This window comes from Typopeltis vanoorti, chromosome 21 (genome assembly GCF_054136105.1).
Source record: "Typopeltis vanoorti isolate ZY-2024b chromosome 21, IOZ_Tvanoo_1.0, whole genome shotgun sequence".
Lineage (NCBI taxonomy): Eukaryota > Metazoa > Arthropoda > Arachnida > Uropygi > Thelyphonidae > Typopeltis > Typopeltis vanoorti.
Genome location: NC_143569.1, coordinates 54,494,722 through 54,513,002, shown reverse-complemented (window position 1 = coordinate 54,513,002; position 18,281 = coordinate 54,494,722). Strand labels below are relative to the sequence as shown.

The 18,281-nt window shown below is 33.0% G+C and overlaps 1 protein-coding gene across 1 annotated transcript; it reads left to right on the top strand.

Annotated features, from left to right (window-relative positions):
* Window positions 1–7,740: 7,740 nt before the first annotated feature.
* Window positions 7,741–16,340, top strand: LOC150094859 (glutamate receptor ionotropic, kainate 2-like). The gene is made up of 3 exons (XM_090411550.1): window positions 7,741–8,010; window positions 13,387–13,649; window positions 16,109–16,340. Exons 1-3 carry the CDS (start codon window positions 7,891–7,893, stop codon window positions 16,323–16,325), a joined length of 600 nt encoding a protein of 199 aa, XP_090267676.1. The 5' UTR covers window positions 7,741–7,890; the 3' UTR covers window positions 16,326–16,340.
* The last annotated feature ends 1,941 nt before the right edge of the window (window positions 16,341–18,281 follow it).

Below are 18,281 nucleotides of genomic sequence, written 5' to 3'. Positions count from 1 at the left end.
GAAGAACTGCAAATGAAAAAGCTTTGTTCAAGATGAGCGCCGCGCTTGGTCACAGCAGATTAAAAACGCACTCGCATGGAAATCTCTGATCAGTGCTTGGTGAGTTTTAACAAGAATAAAACTGATTTTGTGCATCGTTCTAAAACTCCTCCTCGCAGGTCAGCGTTTTTCTTCGAATTAGGACGTGATTGCAGCTGTATTTTGGGGTATGTTGCAGATCTTACTGAGAACCACTACAGGGACGGGATAGTGGCGCTGGGTCATCCCAAGAATAATCGTATTAGTCTTAAGGGAGATTATGTAGAAAAATAAAAATAAATTTGAAATTATAAATTCGTTTTTTCATTGTTAGGCTGAGAACGTTTCAGATCACCCTCATAGACAGTTGTTAATTTAATTCTAAATTCTCTATTTAAAATGAATCTTGTGATTATTTAGTTCGTTTGAAGGTGTGTTAATTTGCTTTAGCAATCAAAAAATCGACACCAGGTGTTATACCTGAAACTTTTTTCCCTTGCTTTCAAACAAAATGACAGAGATTTATATCGCGTGGGAAAATATTAGCAGGTACACGCTTATAATTTGCTAGTAGGAGCTGTTTATTGTTGCAATGCTAACCATCTTCACAAAGAAATAACTCTCCACTACAATGAGACCAGCTAACTGACCATTTGATTATAAAACACCTGAAAAAGATTCCTGTGGCCTAAACAAGATGCGAACCCTGGTGTTTTCAACCAAAAGGCCAGTTTACATCAACTGATCTACGGAGGATAGAAGGATGATGGGGAAAAAAATGCGCTTCTGAAAGCAAATTTTATACATTACACGACTTTCACATATTGCCTATGTTATGTAGGATATATATATATATTAAAAAGAAAGAAATTAAATAAACATTCGAAATTCGAACTTTTCAAAAGGAAAAAAACCCGTAAAATTCATATTAATTATCTTTTGATCAAATATTTTTTTGAATATTTCCGATTGATCACGAAATGATTTTGAATGCTAAAAATAGGTTCTTTATTTTATTTTATTTTATTTTATTTTTTAAATAAAAATAAATGAAATTTATTGTTCTTTAAAATTTATTCTTATTTGAATATAAACACTTGTCATATACGAATTTCATAATCAAATTGCAAATAAAAAAATTCAATACGACTCAAATCTTCATTAAAAATTATGGAAAATTTAGATCATCTTTCGAAGAAACACGTCAAAAAAAACCTTTTCCAAGAGGCATCCATGATCTTAAGCAAGTTTTCTGAGCATGCACATTTTTCGTAATGCTACCTAACATGAAGATGTTTTGATATCATGGATTGCAGACAATTGATGGCCAAAGCATCAAAACAGAATATTGTTGAACTAAACCTCGTTGCTCCCAAACGTCTTCCAACTCTCATTAATGACAGTCACTTGATCCGATAAATACAATATTTAATAAACGAGCTTAAATTGGCAGTGAGTTCTCAGAAAACCTGAAATTTCGAATCTCGAGTGTAAAATAAGTAAAATGGAATGGGAATAAACATTTACTTAAAGAGGTTACCAGAATATCACTTTATATTCGAAAAATTATTAATCGTTTTATTCCAGAATTCTTTCCAATACGAAGTGCATCAATACAGAAGACGTTATTTTGGATCCGCATCACTTCTAGATTCAAACGTATACAGCACGAAATCTTTGACCAAAACTCATGCGAAAGACCCACCAAATTGTCGAAACCTAGGAGGTATGCAGGCAATCATATCTGCTAAAAAGGTAAGAAACGAAAAACCTTTTATTTCATTAAAAAAACACAATTAACTTAAAAATTAATGCACTTTATATCTCAAGGACAACAGTTTCTTACGACGTATAAAAGACTCGAACATTAAAAATATTTAACATAAATAACTGATTTACACAGCCTTCTTGTGAACTCAAACCAACAAAGTTGTGTTACTCTCTATCAATGAGAGTTCAAAGGTTGATTTTGTGAGATGTGTGTAAAACGCGAGAGTTGCTTTTTGTCCAGCAAATAAAAAAACCCTAAATGATCGTTTAATTATGAAACCGATTGAAAACATGTGCAAAAAAAGTTCCTGTATATCTTCTGAGGTTAGTTTATTAGCGATGTAATACTGATTGCTTAATACAGAATAATTGCATTATCAATGGGAAATCTTTTAATATTCCACAAAAAAATCAATTACTGCTATGCCTGAAAATCAGTTACACCAATGCATTCCCGTATGTTGACATATCGCCGTGAAACACATACAGAAATATAAAGGAAACGCAAAAATCTAAGATCAGCAAAATTTAATATACACTGCTTAGAAAGAAGTCAACGGACACTATAGCCTGAATCAAAAACAGCCATGGCGCTCACCTTAACAAGATGAAGTACCGACCTCATTTCGCTGAGATGACTGTAGCAATCTCACATGGAATACATTGTGCCTGAGGGCATGTAATGGGGACTGTTGTGAAGCAGATGTCTCTTGACCTGCAACAGTTCATCCCACAGATGTCCAATAGGGTTAAGATCAAGATTCTGTGAAGGCCACTCAACTGTGGTGACGATCGTGTTCACAAACCACGCAATTACAGAAGCAGACTTATGACACGGTGTATTAATTCGCTGAAAGCGAAAATGGTCATTTCTGCAGAAATGCCACAAAATAGGAACCATTGCATTGTCCAGAATATTCAAATATCTCTCGCAGTTTAATGTTGTGGCGCCACAAACAGAGTTCCGTGGACAAATCAAGATAAACAGGATCATACCATCACACCACCGCCATCTCAGAATTTCATAGTTGAAGTTAACCAGGCATCTGCTCCACTCATTCCCGTCCATCTGCTCTTTACAGGTATAGCACGATTTGTCGCTTCATAACACAGCCTTCCGAGCTAAATCTTGCCAAGCGCAGGATTTAGGGGCTAACACCGAGAACATAAGTTTCTTTTTTAAATCGATTATCTTAGTTAAATCTATATTGAAATGGATATAAATATGAATGAAAGTGTTTCTGAAGAAAATCACCTTTGCATTACATCATATCATGATTTCTAAAGGCATATTTCCAGATATGACATGAAAATGAAAACAAGTTCTGCATAGGCTTCTAGAAACATCATCATCATAGGTGATACCGGTCAAGCAAATTATTCTAAATATGTGCTATAAATTTTTGATTCCTCTACCAACAAAACTATGACGTACCCCCCTACTACGGCCACGATATTCACCTTTCTTTATGAGTTTTTGTTGATATGCAACTGATGTTTGGTATTTTTGAAAAAGTGTAGATAAACATTTATTAGGTGAGCGCCCTGGGAAAGAATTCTTAAAAGAGATATCAGGAAGTTCTACTTGCTACTGGATTAAATATTTCCAACACAACAGTATTCTGAACTATGATGATATTTTTAAGGAATTTTTGTTACGTATTATCCTCGGAAGAATTTGGGGAACAGAAAATCACTTCTCGAGATAGTTAAGCAGAAACTGAGGAATTTTATTTTATATTATTTATGTATTTTTATTTTTAGGAGATATTAACTAGTTTTGGAGGATACTAAGATATAGTATCTAATATGGTATTAGATACTATATCTTAGTATCCTCCAAATAACCCGTCCTTGGAACACATCACTCCTTAACTTACATCTCACAGATGCACCTTCCCGTATACCACTTTTTGATGACAGTCCTTCAGCTACCCACCCACTTTTCAAAGTCAAAAGTCGATATTTCAATCCCATATTCTCTAGGTTATGCAACAATTTTTCATGTGTTATTCCATCAAAGATTTAGCAAAGTCCAATAGTATCATAGCATATCCATACCCTTTATTCAACCTCAGCCGTAACATTATTATAAAATATGAGAAAATTGCTCAAAAAAAGAAAACCCATGTTGTTCCTTGCAAAGTATATCTTGTTTCTCCACCTATTTCTGTATATGTATGTTCTTACCAACTCCTCTAAAAAACTTTAAAATTATTCCAGAAATGCTGATAGGTCAATAGTTATACAATTCTTTGCACCACCCATATGCAATGGGATTATCATACATTCTTGCTATTCCTGTGAGATCGTTCCTGAGCTGACTCAAATTATGCAAATATGTCAAGGGCCTAGCCAGTTTTCGGCTGACCATTTCTTTAGCATACGTGCTGATATACCGTTAATCCCAATTGCCGAATTCATATCCAATTTATGCAACACTCTAGAACCTCATTTTCATGCATCTCTATAGGGAATATAAAAAAGTGCTAGCGGATTTTTTTAAAATATTTAATAATGTTTTCATATATCTGAGCGCTAGATACCATATCTAGCGCTCAGATATATGAAATTACGCTTACAGTATAGGGAGCCCACAGTAATGTGGGCTCCCTATACTGTTGGTGAATCGTATTTTCTGCAAATATTTTTTCATCTTGGCCAACGAGTAATCATTATAAAGAATACTATATTTTTCTTTTAACAAATATAATAAATCTTATTCCGAAAATCATGTTAAAATAACATTCTTTTGTATTTGAAGAATCCATTTTTTGACATGGTTGAAGACAAAAAGGGAAATTTGGTTATCAGGGGAGGATTAGCAGGACACTTTTTGAAAACGATGGCGGAGACACTCGATTTCAAGTAAGTGCAAAATAAAAATTTTAAAAAATACGAAATCTTGAATAGAGTACTCAGAAAACTAAGTGTTCCCTGTATGGGTATTGAAGAGTTCTACGACTACTCTTAAAAACAATTGAATAAAGCAGTTAGTCTGTTAAAAGTATTTAATATATAGTACACTTATTAAGTGAGAGTATTTAAGTTACTTAAGCTTCTTCAGTGTACTGTATATATTTGTGACATATTAAACTTTTTTAAGTTTCTCAAATGTGTAGAAAATCTTGAATCTTTTTATTATTTTTATGTTTAATAAGGCCTGTAGTGAAGGAATCTCCAGACAACGAACCTGGTCGAAGGTTTAACGGAAGCTATACTGGTATCTTAGGAATGGTCTACAAACAGGTCAGAGTGTATTACAATTATTTAAATTAAATTCACTAACGAATTTCATAATGACATATGGGCAGGGCCTCCTTATCCTGTGGATAAATGGACTATAGCTCAGGGGTGCCGATCCATATATGTATTAAATAATACATATAGTTAATTATATGTATTATTTAATTATTGCTCAATCCAATGTGATTAAGGCGCGAAAGTTTTTAGCCCAGGCAGCTCAAACTTGTTAAGGCGCCACATAATATGGGATTTTTAATGAATTATGAATTAGACATGTCAAGATAACAATTTTTTTAATTCACTTGTTAATTTATTCAACTTTATAACATTTATTACCGTTTGTCATTTTTAATAACGCCGAATGAATACTTCAGCCGGAATTTGTATTTGAATGGAGACCTACATATTCAAAGGACATGACGATAATACAATGTTGTAAAAACAATGGAACCTAACACATAATACCACACGTTTGATAGCAGTACTCTGGAATAGTATTGAAAAATCTGTATCTAAAATCTTTTACGCTTCTGTCAGTCAAATGTTTCTATTTAAGCCCTAAGTTGATGGTATTACGAATAGATGGCACTGAAATGAATATCTGTATTCTTTAAAGAAATTATATTTGGAAATTAATGAAGCTAAAATAAGTGTAGGAGGTCTGAATAATTCCATTAAAATTTAGGCTACACTTCATTTTAGATGAAAATGTTTGAATATAATTCAAAATACATTTTGAATTATACACAATATAATCCAATTTATAAAATCTAAATTAGAATAATTAATTATGTCAGTTAATATAATTTAATAAAATATAATTGACAGTCTGTTAAAGTGTTAAATTGAACTTTTTAATAGAAATTTGGACTGAAATGAACAGTTTAGCATTTTTGTGAAAATTTTATTCCCACTTTATTATTATTGTTATTTTTGACGATGATATGCAAGAACCTACCGTTGTCATGGGAACAGTATGACGTCGTAGTTGCTTGGCAACAATCCAATCAGATTAAATACACGAAACTAATTATATTATACAAAGACAAAATAATTGTTAATACTTTAAAATAATAATAACTATTCTCCTATCTGAGAAATAATTATGAGTATAATTATTTCTTGTGTGATATTTTTCATATACAGTAATGATTAATATTCCTTGCACGATATTTTATTTCTCAATTTGTTTCCCGATATTAAATGGAATTGATGTATTACTAAAACTTCGCGTGGAAAAATAGTAAACCTTTTCCTTATATTTTTAGATAGCAGATGTTTCGGCCTCTCCGTTAACTAACAATTTTCAGCGGAATTTAGCTGCAGATTTCATTCATCCGTATTACAGTTTAAAAATGGTATTCGTTACTAGAGCACCAAAAGCTGAGCTGAAACCGGAGGTGTTGGGTTATCCCTTTACTCCTAATGTAAGTTTTTTTTTTAAATGTATTATTAATGTATATTCTTAGATTTTAGAAATATTATTTCTGCACGTATAACCGCATGTCTACAAAGACAATGGCTCCATTGGATAAAAAATAAAATAGAATAAAAAAAATACTGTAGTCGAATTAAACATCATGTTATTTTTATGTTAAATTAATTAAATATAATTAAATATTATTTTAATTAAGATTTCAGTGACGTCCTTTTATTCGGTTTCTTATATTAATTATTTGAATTTTGTTATATCCCATTTCAAATTAAAATCGAGTTATCAGTTACTCAATAAACTGATTTAGTAATTTGATTAAAAAAAAAAAAAACCATACTAGATATTTAACTAAAATTCTTGATGCTAACTGGTAAATGATTTCTCTAAATTTCGATAGCATTAGTGATCATTGTTTCGGACAGCTTTGATAAATCGTTTAAAATCGATTTATTTTTGCCAGCTTTGTAGGCCAAATGCAAAACGGTACTCTACAATTAGTAATTTAGTGTAAATTTATATATGATATCGAAGTTTAAGTAAACTGTGTGTGTATTCCTTATCATATATCGTATATTTAAGTATGACTCGGTTTACGTAGGGCAAATTGAAGCAAAAATATAACTGGAACATATGTCAATGCGTTAGGTTCCATTCTGACATTTCATTAATCGACACAAAATGTTTAAAATGTTTTATTTCATGAACTTTGCGTAGTCAAAGGTGGCAGTAGGACACCAATCAGACATAACCTTTCAGCGTCCTGTTGTGTAGACATCAGTGCACGTTTGTCAGTTCACTTGCCGTTGAGGTTCATAGACCGTGGTTAATTTAATTCGCTTTTTCTCGTCATATTTTATATCGTGGTTTTGTTTAATTCTTGAAATTTAGACCGTAGTTTAATCATTTAGTATTGTAGTTTGTTTATAATGTCGTAACCGTCTCTCTCTCTCTCTCTCTCTCTCTCTCTCTCTGTGTGTGTGTGTGTGTGTGTGTTATTAAAAGCCAAAAGTGAATATTTTTTTTTAAAGAAAACCTTAGTTAAAATTGGCATTTTCTTCCCTCAGTTGTGGCTCCTATTTGGAATATCAGCAATCTTCATTTCTTGCTGCATATATGCTATTGCGTGGGCATCATTCGAAATCCACCGTGGCCCACGGGTCAACATATGGGAAGCCATTTGGATTGTAGTAGCAAGCATACTTCGTCAGGGTAAGAATAACAAAATGCTGTGCATATTTTCATACTGATGTTTAACTAATAACGAAGTTATAGTGAGAAAACAGCACTAAAGCTGATCAATATATTTTACAGGTAGGAATGATAAAATTCTCCAGTACAGAGCTTACAAAATATTCTTTATATTCTGGTTGTTGTCGCAGTTTGTGATTATATCAGCTTATTGCAATCTTCTACTGTCCTTTATGACGGTTGTCGTACGTGATCGACCTATAGAAACCATTGAAGAATTAGCAAAAGCTGTAAAGAAAGGGAATATACTATGCGGAACAGTGAAGAACACGGCAACACACACCTATTTTGAGGTGAGTTTGTGCGTTCTTTAATTACAAATTTAATAGAAATACTATGTTTTGTTAGATGAATATGATGAGTATAGGAGGGATACTATTATTACCACTGTGACTGGTATATTTCATTTAAATGATCTAAATGTATAATAATAATAATTTTTTGACAAAGTTTATTATAATCTTCACATATACAGATTATTTACAAATATATAATTGAAGTGTAACTAGAACATTTTTATTTATTACAGATATTCAGTTCTAAATGATATGTGAATATCTTATTTTAATTTCTATAAACAATAATACCAATAATGTATTTCAATTTTTTCCCGTATACTTACAATGATTCATTTAATGTTTTAAGAGAGAGATATTTTTCATATTAACAATATTGGTTGTGGAGTAATTTTATATCAATATACACCTAATTATTTTCTGCATTTTGTCATTTATATTTCAATCTGCAGTTCATTTTAATTAACAAATTATATTTCGTTTTTTTCTTTTTTGCTATCAGTAGGGAATGCTGAATTGATTCATTCACTTTTTAACATTGCTATTTTTTTCCAGACTTCTAATGAAACAAATGTCATAAGCAGTTGACACAACAGTAATGAAGGTTGCCACATTCGACAATAAAAAGATACAACAGGTGGCCACTAGTTTCTTCTATTTTCGAAAAGTTCGGTTTCTTTTGGACAGAGGGTGCATGTCCTTAGGAATCTTTTCAGCCAATTTTAGTTTGTAAGGTTCCTGTATTCAAAAGGTAGTTTATTTAGCATGTCTGGAATGTATGAGCTTCGCGTAGCCTTTCTCCACAGCCAATGTGACTTTTGGTTGCGGGGATATTTGAAATCCGTTGTGTACGTTGGTGGCGTTGTGTATGTTTCCAACTTGCATGTCTTGAAATGCAAGAACATAAAACGGGCTGTTATGAATAATCCAATTCGTCTCCTTACGCTCAGCTGTAGAGCGTGTCTCCCACCGGATGCAATTTGTTGTACACAAGAAAGGTCAGCACATTGGAAATCGGGTATGTGGTCCAGGGGATCCTGATTCTGATGAATAAAACATTATTTCCTGTGATTCAATCACTGCATTAATTTCTGTGTCTCTCGCAAGTTGTTCTTTAAGTTTAATTATTATTCTTGTTATTATCTTTGTAACTCGCCACATATCCAGCTGAAATGAGTGACGCGGCTGTTACGTACACCGTCGAAATGTTATTATTCGATTTTGTCTGACTTTAATATAATTATCCGCTTGTTTTACAGTCTGCCAGCGCCAAAATATCCCTATCGGCTATTTTGGCACTAAATCTTTTTTTCGAGGAAATCATCTCCCCATACCTTCCAAAGTCTCAATATAAAATTTGGTCTCATTCATTGGTTTTAGATACCTCCAAAGAGGGAAAGTTATTTTATGGCCACCCTGTAGATGGTTTACGTGGTTATTCCAGATCATATCTGCATCGAAGTAAATTCCGAGGTATCGTATTGTATTAACCTGAGTGACGGTCGGGATTTTACTGTTCTGTGTGTTTTTGATGTTGGAGATTAGATGTTGGATGGTTATATACATATGTTATCAACTGGTCGAGTCAGTGGATTTCTGAATATAATTAATTTTGTCTTATCTGAGTTTAGCTGTGTGGAGTTTTTGGTGAGCTAGTCAATGATCAGATTTCTGTCGTGCTGCATATTTGTTTGGGCTATGTTTGCATTATTATGGATGGATATTAAAGCTGTCTCATCTGCATATTGTAAGATCATGCCTTTGAGAGGTAGCTAGTCAATATCGTGCATATAAATGTTGAAGAGAGTTGGGGGAGAGAACACCCTGCTGTGGCATTCTACAGATTACTGGTAGCTCTCTACTTGGGTTTGACCCGATACGTGTGATATGCTTTCTATTTTGAAGGTAGTTTGTAAACCACCTGTGCAGAGGCCTATCTATTCCACCGTGTCTCAGCTTTTCTAATAAAGTTTGATGTGTGAGTGTGTCAAATGCTTTAGTCAAATCAATAAATACTACCATGGCAATTTTGTTTTTATCTAAGGCGATATTGATTTCGTCCGTAAATACTTCCAGGAGAGATATTGTTCCCTTATTTTTCTGAAAACCGTATTGTGTTTTGGAGATAATATGAAATTCTTATATGGTGCAAGTTTCCTTAGTACTATCCACTCCATTATATGATTGATAATTGGTAGTGTTGCTTTGGGTCTGGAATTGCTGATTAAAGTTCATTTTCCATGTTTGTTTATGGGTATGATTATTTCAGTCTTTAACACACTTGGTATCTGTCCTGTTTTAAATATATTATTTATCAATTTTAGTAGGATAGGACCTAAGATAATTGCGCGTTGCTTGATATCCTTAGTAGGATAGGACTTAAACTAGTTGCATCTTGCTTTATATTTTTAGGTCTTATACCATCAGTTCCTGAGCCTTTGTTTGGTTAGATTTGAGGTATTGCAGAGAGATCTGCTTCTTTTATGGTTGGAAACTGTAATGTGTGTTTTGATTGTAGTTCAAGCGGAGGATCACGTTTTGTGAGAGGAATTTTTCTATGCAGTCTTGGATGGAGTCTGCAAAGTATTGGTTAAAGTTATTTGCTAGTTGTTCGAAAGATTTGGCGTCATTCATGAAGGTGTGTTTTATGGTTTCAGAGGTGGTGGTATTGGGAATGCAATCTAGCATCTCGGTGATCAGATGTCAGGTTTGTATCATGTTGTTTTGTGCACAGGTTAATTTGTCTTTGTAGTAGTTTCTTTTTTGTTTTTTTAATTTCTTATCTGCGTTGTAAGGCGATTCCTTGTTAACTTATAATCGGTTTTTAAAGCTGCGTTATTTGGATTTCACTTTAATTGTTTCCATAAAGAGTCCTGACTGTGTATATCTAGGATTAAGCTATGCGTTATCCAAGGATATTGGCTTGTTTTTGAACGAATTCTGACTTTGCAGCTTTTTTATATATTCTTCCAGTGTGGATTTAATGTTCTTGTATATAATATATAATTTGTATATAATAATGTGTAATATATAATAATATGTGTATAATGTTATTATACTGTATACTGTACATTATAATATTATAAAATATAATAATAATAATAATAATAATAATAATAATAATAATAATAATAATAATAATAATAATAATAATAATAAATACCTAGAAATATTAGAAGCCAATGATATCCTCTACTCGAAAGTTAAACAATAGGCAGCATGAGAATACATCAAAAGAGTTAGAAATATTCTGAAAACAAAACTAAATGGGCTAAATACAATTAGTGCAATGAATTCTTGTGCTACAACAGTGATCCAATATACAGCTGGCATAACAGATTGGACAAAAGAAGACCTGGACAAAATGGACCGCAAAACTAGAAAACTAATGACTATGCATCATGCGTTACATTCACCTAGTGATGTTGACAGGTTGTACCTACCGAGGAGAATAGGTGGACGGAGTCTGCTGCAAGTGAGACAGACTGTGGAAGAAGAAGAAGAAATTAGTTTAAGAAGTTATATCGACAATAGCTCTGAACCAATGCTTCAAGCAATTACACAAGAGGGCCTTCTGAAAGCAACGGGAAACAAATCCGATTACAAAAAGGAATAACAAAATAACCGATATGTGTGTGGTGGAAAAATAAACCCTTGCATGGCCAATTTCTTAGAGATACTGAGGACAAAATTGACGTGAACAAGACGTGGAAATGGCTACAATACGGATACGTTAAAAAAAGAAAAGGACGGATTTATTCTAGCAGCTCATGAGCAGGCATTACAAACTAATGCAATCAAAGCAAAAAGTTTGAACATCAATAATAATAGCAAATGCAGATTATGCGGATTATGAAGAAATGCAGATCAGAAAAATGAGACTGTGGAGCATCCAGTCAGTGCCTGCAGAAAAATAACTCAGACTTTATCAAACTGACTATAAACACCGCCATGATCAAGTGGCCAAAATAATTCATTGGCATGTATGCAAAAAATATGCCTTTCCTACTTCTGATAACTGGTGGCAGCATAAAATGCAGACAGTATTGGAAAACGAAACAGCAAAAATTCTCGGAGACTTTAGAATACTGAGTGATCAGCATTTGTAACACAATAGACTTGATATCACAATTATCGAACATCGATAGGTTTGGATTATCGATATCCCAGTACCCAGTGATAACACATTAACGACATAGAACTGAAAAAATTACTAAATATCGAGATCTGGCAATCGAAGTTGACCGGCTGTGGCTTCAACACAACAAAGTCATCCCAATTATTATCGGTGCACTTCGTGCAACTTCAAAGAAGATATCCAACTACTGTATTTACAGCAATTAAACTCGCACAAAGTGATCTCATATGACTACAAGAAACAACATTACTTGGAACAGTCGATATTTTACGATGCTACCTGACGGACTATTCTTAGATTCCTAGGTAGAATCTGAATTGTTCTGTATCACCAATCAAATTTTTGTTTATATGATATCTTGTTTTGACTGTGTATCAATTATGTGAATAAAATAATAATAATAATATACAGCTAGGGTTTACTTTTATATGATCCAAACTGCATGACATATTTTGAAACTTCCACTTTACAGCTACTTCAAAATATGTTTACACGGAATAGAGAATGCTTGGAGCCTCAGTTGGTATAGACGAACTCTTTGGTTGGAAAAACACCGAGTTCAAATCCCGTCTATGAGGAGAGGAACCTTTATCAATAAAATGGTGAGTTGACCTATCTTATACGGAGGTGGAAGTTTTTCTAGGGAAATCGGGTTTTTCATCTTTCAAAATAGGGAAACCGGTCCCGAATTTGATTGATAATGTATTGATGGCACCACTGATTCCTATAACATGATTTCTTAAGAAAATGATAGTGGGCCACATATGATCAAATACGGCATTGCCTTTTCATACAGTATTGCAATTGGCCGTAATGTAATTTTGTATATAAATCGCCAGTTTATTTTCAGGTTTATTTGTTTTCAAGGATGAAAAAACCAGAGTTTCCGGAGGAAAATCTCTTTACATCTGTATGAGTGGACTAATTCATCTTTAGTGGGGAATAAATTATAAACTTATGAGTTTAAATTTCTTTTAAATCAAATTATTTAAAATTTTAATAAGGAACGGCTGAAGAAAGTTATTATTCTACAAATATTTTAAGTTTTTAGAAAATAATTTGTAGCGAAAGAATTCTATAGGTTACTTTCTAAACTATTATTATTTGAAAGGCAGAAGGCGTTTAACAAGATTATCAAATCCAAGCATGAGATTGCTGTTATCTTCTTACATTTTGAAAGATTACATTCTCAAATGCTACTCTTAATTTAATAAATATTTTAATTTTTCTTGTAGAAAGCTGGAGGTAGCGAAGCATTGGATATTATTAGGAATCACATAGTGCATCACGAAAGTTCTCTGGTAAACTCAATGCAAGAGGGCGTGAGTAGAGTGCTAAGAGACAAATATGCTTTTCTTTATAGCGATGGTTTAATTACAATACTGTCTGTTGATCACGGAAGACAACATTTCTATATAGGAAAGGAAGAGTTTTATTCCCTTTCTGGAGGAATGTACATCCAGCATTCCCATCCATGTAGAGAAGCTCTGAGTGTCACGTAAGTATTACGAAATAATGCTTACTATTAAGACTATTACACTTTTTTTATATATAATGTTCGTCAAGTAGCTTTATTTTATTGTCCTACATGTTTCGTCAATTTTTTTCTATCGTCATCTTCAGGGAATACAAACTAGTAAGCTAAAGGTAACAGACTAGGTTATAACTGATGGTTCTAGTTCATACAAAAAATTAGTATTGAAAACGAGGCAATGTGCGTGTCTCGGGAACGTGATTTATTCGTTATGGCTCATGATATAATTGTCATGAAAGTTCATTTCTTTGATGTTTAATGATCTGATTAAAGCTTTCCAAATTTCTGGTAACGTTAGACCTTGATTCGTGTTTAGATTTTCAGTTTTACAGGTTACTGTAGCTGCTTCCTTGAAGGTTCTTGAATGGTAGTTATCTTCTATATAGTAAGGCTCTTATCCCACTCAATGTGATGGTTAGTAGAGGCAAAGTGGCAAGAAAGGCCTGAAATGTCTTGTCTGTTGTTCCTGACATATCCTAATGTGTTCTCTCTTTCTCGTTTCAAAGCTTCTAGAGGTCTGACTTACATAACTAATACCACATGAGCAAGGTATATTATATAATCCAGAGTACTTGTAGAATGGATGAGGATCTTTCGGTGATCTTAAAAATTTCCGAATAGTGTTGATTGGCTTGAATGCTTCTCTGATATCATGTGGTTTTAGAAGGTTAGATAATTTTTTGGAAATGCTGCTGACAAATGGAATAGTTATAGTACTGATGTATTGGTCGTCATCACGTTGTCTATGTGGTATATCAGTCAAGAGAATCTTGTTGTAGAGACTTTTTGGATAACCATTTAAAGATAGTTCTCGGGATATAGTTAATTCCATTTGTAGGTCATTCTTATCTGTTTTGAACTGTATTGCTCTTTTCTTGAGCATATGGATAATGCTAAGTTTCTGAGCTATATGATGAGACGAGTTGAAATGGAGGTAACGTCCAATATTTGTAGGTTTTCTGTATACAGATAGGTTGATACTATTATTGGTTTGTTTCTTTATTAGGATGTCAAGGAATGGCAGTTTTCCATCTTTTTCAATTTCTAATGTGAATTTGATGGTATTGTGAAAACTATTGATTTGGTTAAGGTAATCCATTAGTTCTTCTTTCGTATGATCCCAAATGAGAAAGATATCATCCACATATCTATACCAAATTTTCGGCTTTGGAATGGTCTAGGATAAGATTTTTTTTTCTAGATCTTCCAAGAATAAGTCAGCACAAGGAGGGGAGAGAGGGCTACCTATGGCTAATCCGGTGAGTTGTTTGTAGACAGGTTTGTGCCAAATAAAAAAGTTAGAAGTTAAACAGTGATTGACAAAGTAGTGATGTTTCTTGGGAACAAGTTGTCTAAGATGTTGATGACTTCAACCACTGGAATGTTTGTAAAGAGAGATGCAATGTCTAGGCTTCCTAGTATATCCTCTTCATAGATAGGGATGTTTTTTATTTTATCTATAAAATGTTGTGAGTTTTTAATATAAGTATCCGAGACGTGAATGTGTTCTTGTAAAATCTTCACTTAAAATAATCTTAAATTCTTGTTCCCAAGAAAGAAAGAATACATAGGATATATCAGAAACAACAGACAAGACATTTCAGGCCTTTCTTGCCACTTTGCCTCTACTAACCATCACATTGAGTGGGATAAGAGCCTTATGCCCTATATAGAAGATAACTACCATTCAAGAACCTTCAAGGAAGCAGCTACAGTCGCCCGTAAAACTGAAAACCTAAACAAGAATCAAGATCTAACGTTACCAGAAATTTGGAAAACTTTAATCAGATCATTAAACATCAAAGAAATGAACTTTCATGACAATTACATCATGAGCCATAACGAATAAATCACGTTCCCGAGACACGCGAATTGCCTCGTTCAATATTAATTTTTTGTATGAATTAGAACCATCAGTTATAACCTAGTCTGCAACCTTCATATAGCTTACTAGTTTGTATTCCCTGAAGATGCCGATAAAAAAAAATTGGCGAAACATGTAGGACAATAAAATAAAGCTACTTGACGAACATTATATAAAAAAAGTGTAATAGTCTTGTAAATAATAGTCAAGAAAAAATTCAACACAATGCTTACCAATGTTATCTGAAAAGCGAACTTCTGATATTTAACCAAGCACATTATAATGATGACTACAGGAATTGATTATCGTTTTACTTTTATTATAATTTATCGTAAAACATATAACACTAAACTTTAAACTACCCTATACATAAAGTAGATTTATTGTTAAAAGGTAGTTGCTTATTATATAGTTGGGGGGAGGTTGAGTGGGAATAGAAATATCTGAGGGAGTATGAGAGTATCAAGAGTGTGAAGTTCAAGGGACATTCTGCATGACTTACCCTGTATATGCATTTTCTGGTTACTATTACATTAAAAATGATTTTTTTTCCTTCTAGGATACTGAAAATTATCGAAGCAGGACTGGATATCAAGTGGAGAAATCTTGAATTGTTCCTTAAAGAATTACCGTCGCAAATAAAGTCGAAACCCACTTCGGAAAACACAGTTCTTCAAATAAAACATCTTTTCGGCGCTTTTATCTTAATTATTTCTGGATGCATCTTATCACTCCTATGTTTCTTTATGGAAATCCTAAAGAAGGGTGTAAAATAAACACACAAAAAACTCTTTGGACTTTCTTCCTTATGAGTACCAAAAGAATTAACAGCAATTTAAATGGTCGATCACCACCATGTAAATGAGTGGTGGCTTTATTGTTCAAAATATCTCATACACAAAAGGATAAATGTATACACTTAGTAAACCTTTTATTAAAGGGGTTAAGGTATATTGGATTAAATTAAGAAAACGCATTACAATTAAAAGTAATCACACCGCAAAAACATATTCACGAGATTGCATTTGTGTTATAATTACGAGAGTATTAAAAATAAATAAGATGATGGTATCGCCCAAGAAACGAATCATAGAAGATGGTTTGAATACGTTAAGAAAATAATGTGATCGTCGGTTTCTTCGAAAGACCGCCTGATGTCACCAGTGGGCCATGTAAGGCAATATTGTCAGTTACAAAAGGCACCATGACTGCAAATACAATTCGTAAGTTTTGGCACCAACCTTACCAAGTCAGCAGGATAAATTGTAGCAAACTGGCTCATTCAAAATATCCTCTAAAATTAGTAGATTATCTACAAAATATCCTACTTCATTAATCATGACAAGCTCACGTATAGGTGGGGATATTTTTAACGGGGTTTTTTAAGCATGACAAATCCTGAAAGAATAATTAATACGTGTTAGTTAGAATATGTAATCGTAAATGCTCATTGGTAAGTGTCAGTACTGATTTGCTAGCTTGCCTGTTGGTAAAAGCCACTGATTGATTGTTTACTGCAAAAGGCTACTGGTTCGAATCACACTTAACAGAGGGATGCTTGTAAAAGTAAACTATGGACGAGCTTGCATGGTTACTTCAGTTTATGAAGCTGGCATTTTTAATTACTATTCTTAAATGATTAATCTTGAACCCTCCTGTAAGAACAGGTTGGATATTATTCGAAGAAAACATACTTCTCTTATCCATGCGGGAAAAAAAATCATTCTACTATAGTACATATTTTTATTTCCAACGAATCCAGAATGAGGGAATCATAACATATTGTGCAAATATAGACTCTTACGGTTTATGATACTTAATGTACTTTTCATGTTCTTCGCGATGAACGGGAGCATACAATACCTAGATTTTTTTTTTTTTAGTAAGCAATTTGTCATTAGGAGAGTATGATTGTATAATTTTCCTCTATTAAATTTTGTCAGTTTTTCTGAGTGGAAATCAGAAAATTCGAAAGCTTCCTCACTTGTATGAACATATGCAGTCAATGCTGATTGCATATGTTTCATACAAGTGAGTGACTGCAACAACAGAAGAATTCAACGGGGTACGCTCCAAAAATTGACCTATTTTGGAATAAGGTGAAAGAAGTCTAGAAAAATATTCTTCTACTCAGTTTACGATCCATAATAGTCTTACTTTTGTCCGTAGTATGTTCAACTGTAGGCAGAGAAAATGACCAGAAGTTATAAAATACATATACTCAGTAATAAATGTTATGAAAATTTCTTATTCAAACCTCATGAACTCTTTTCGTTAATAATTCCAAAATTTTTATTTTTCTAATTCACAAAGATCGAATTCAATATTTTAAGATATTGAATTAATACAACTCGTTAACTTACGTCATGTGTAATTTTTCTGACAAGGTCCTGAAAAAATTCGATTCTAATCTGTCGGACAGTATGATATTGAAAGGATTCTTAAAATAAGAAAAAGAAATATCTTTACTAAATCTTTACTAAAAAAAGTCATTTAATAAAAACCAATTAAATCATAAAAATATTTGCGAGAGAGAGAGAGAAATTAATTAAATCGTAAGACAATTTTTTCAAGTTCTTACCTGTTTAGCAGCGACATTTACAGTAATGCCGTTCAACATTTGGCAGTGGTGAAAAGCCAAACGGCTATTTTTCTGGCGAGGTTGATCAGTTAAGGGGATAAAAATCCCTTATTGTTTTTCAGCCAGTAAGCGAAACTAAGATCGAAAACTA

Coding starts and splice junctions, on each gene's coding strand:
- LOC150094859 (XM_090411550.1), top strand. CDS start 7,891: ATGACGGTTGTCGTACGTGATCGACCTATAGAAACCATTGAAGAATTA. Junction 8,011..13,386: donor CAACACACACCTATTTTGAG/GTGAGTTTGTGC, acceptor TTTTTCTTGTAG/AAAGCTGGAGGTAGCGAAGC. Junction 13,650..16,108: donor AGAGAAGCTCTGAGTGTCAC/GTAAGTATTACG, acceptor TTTTCCTTCTAG/GATACTGAAAATTATCGAAG.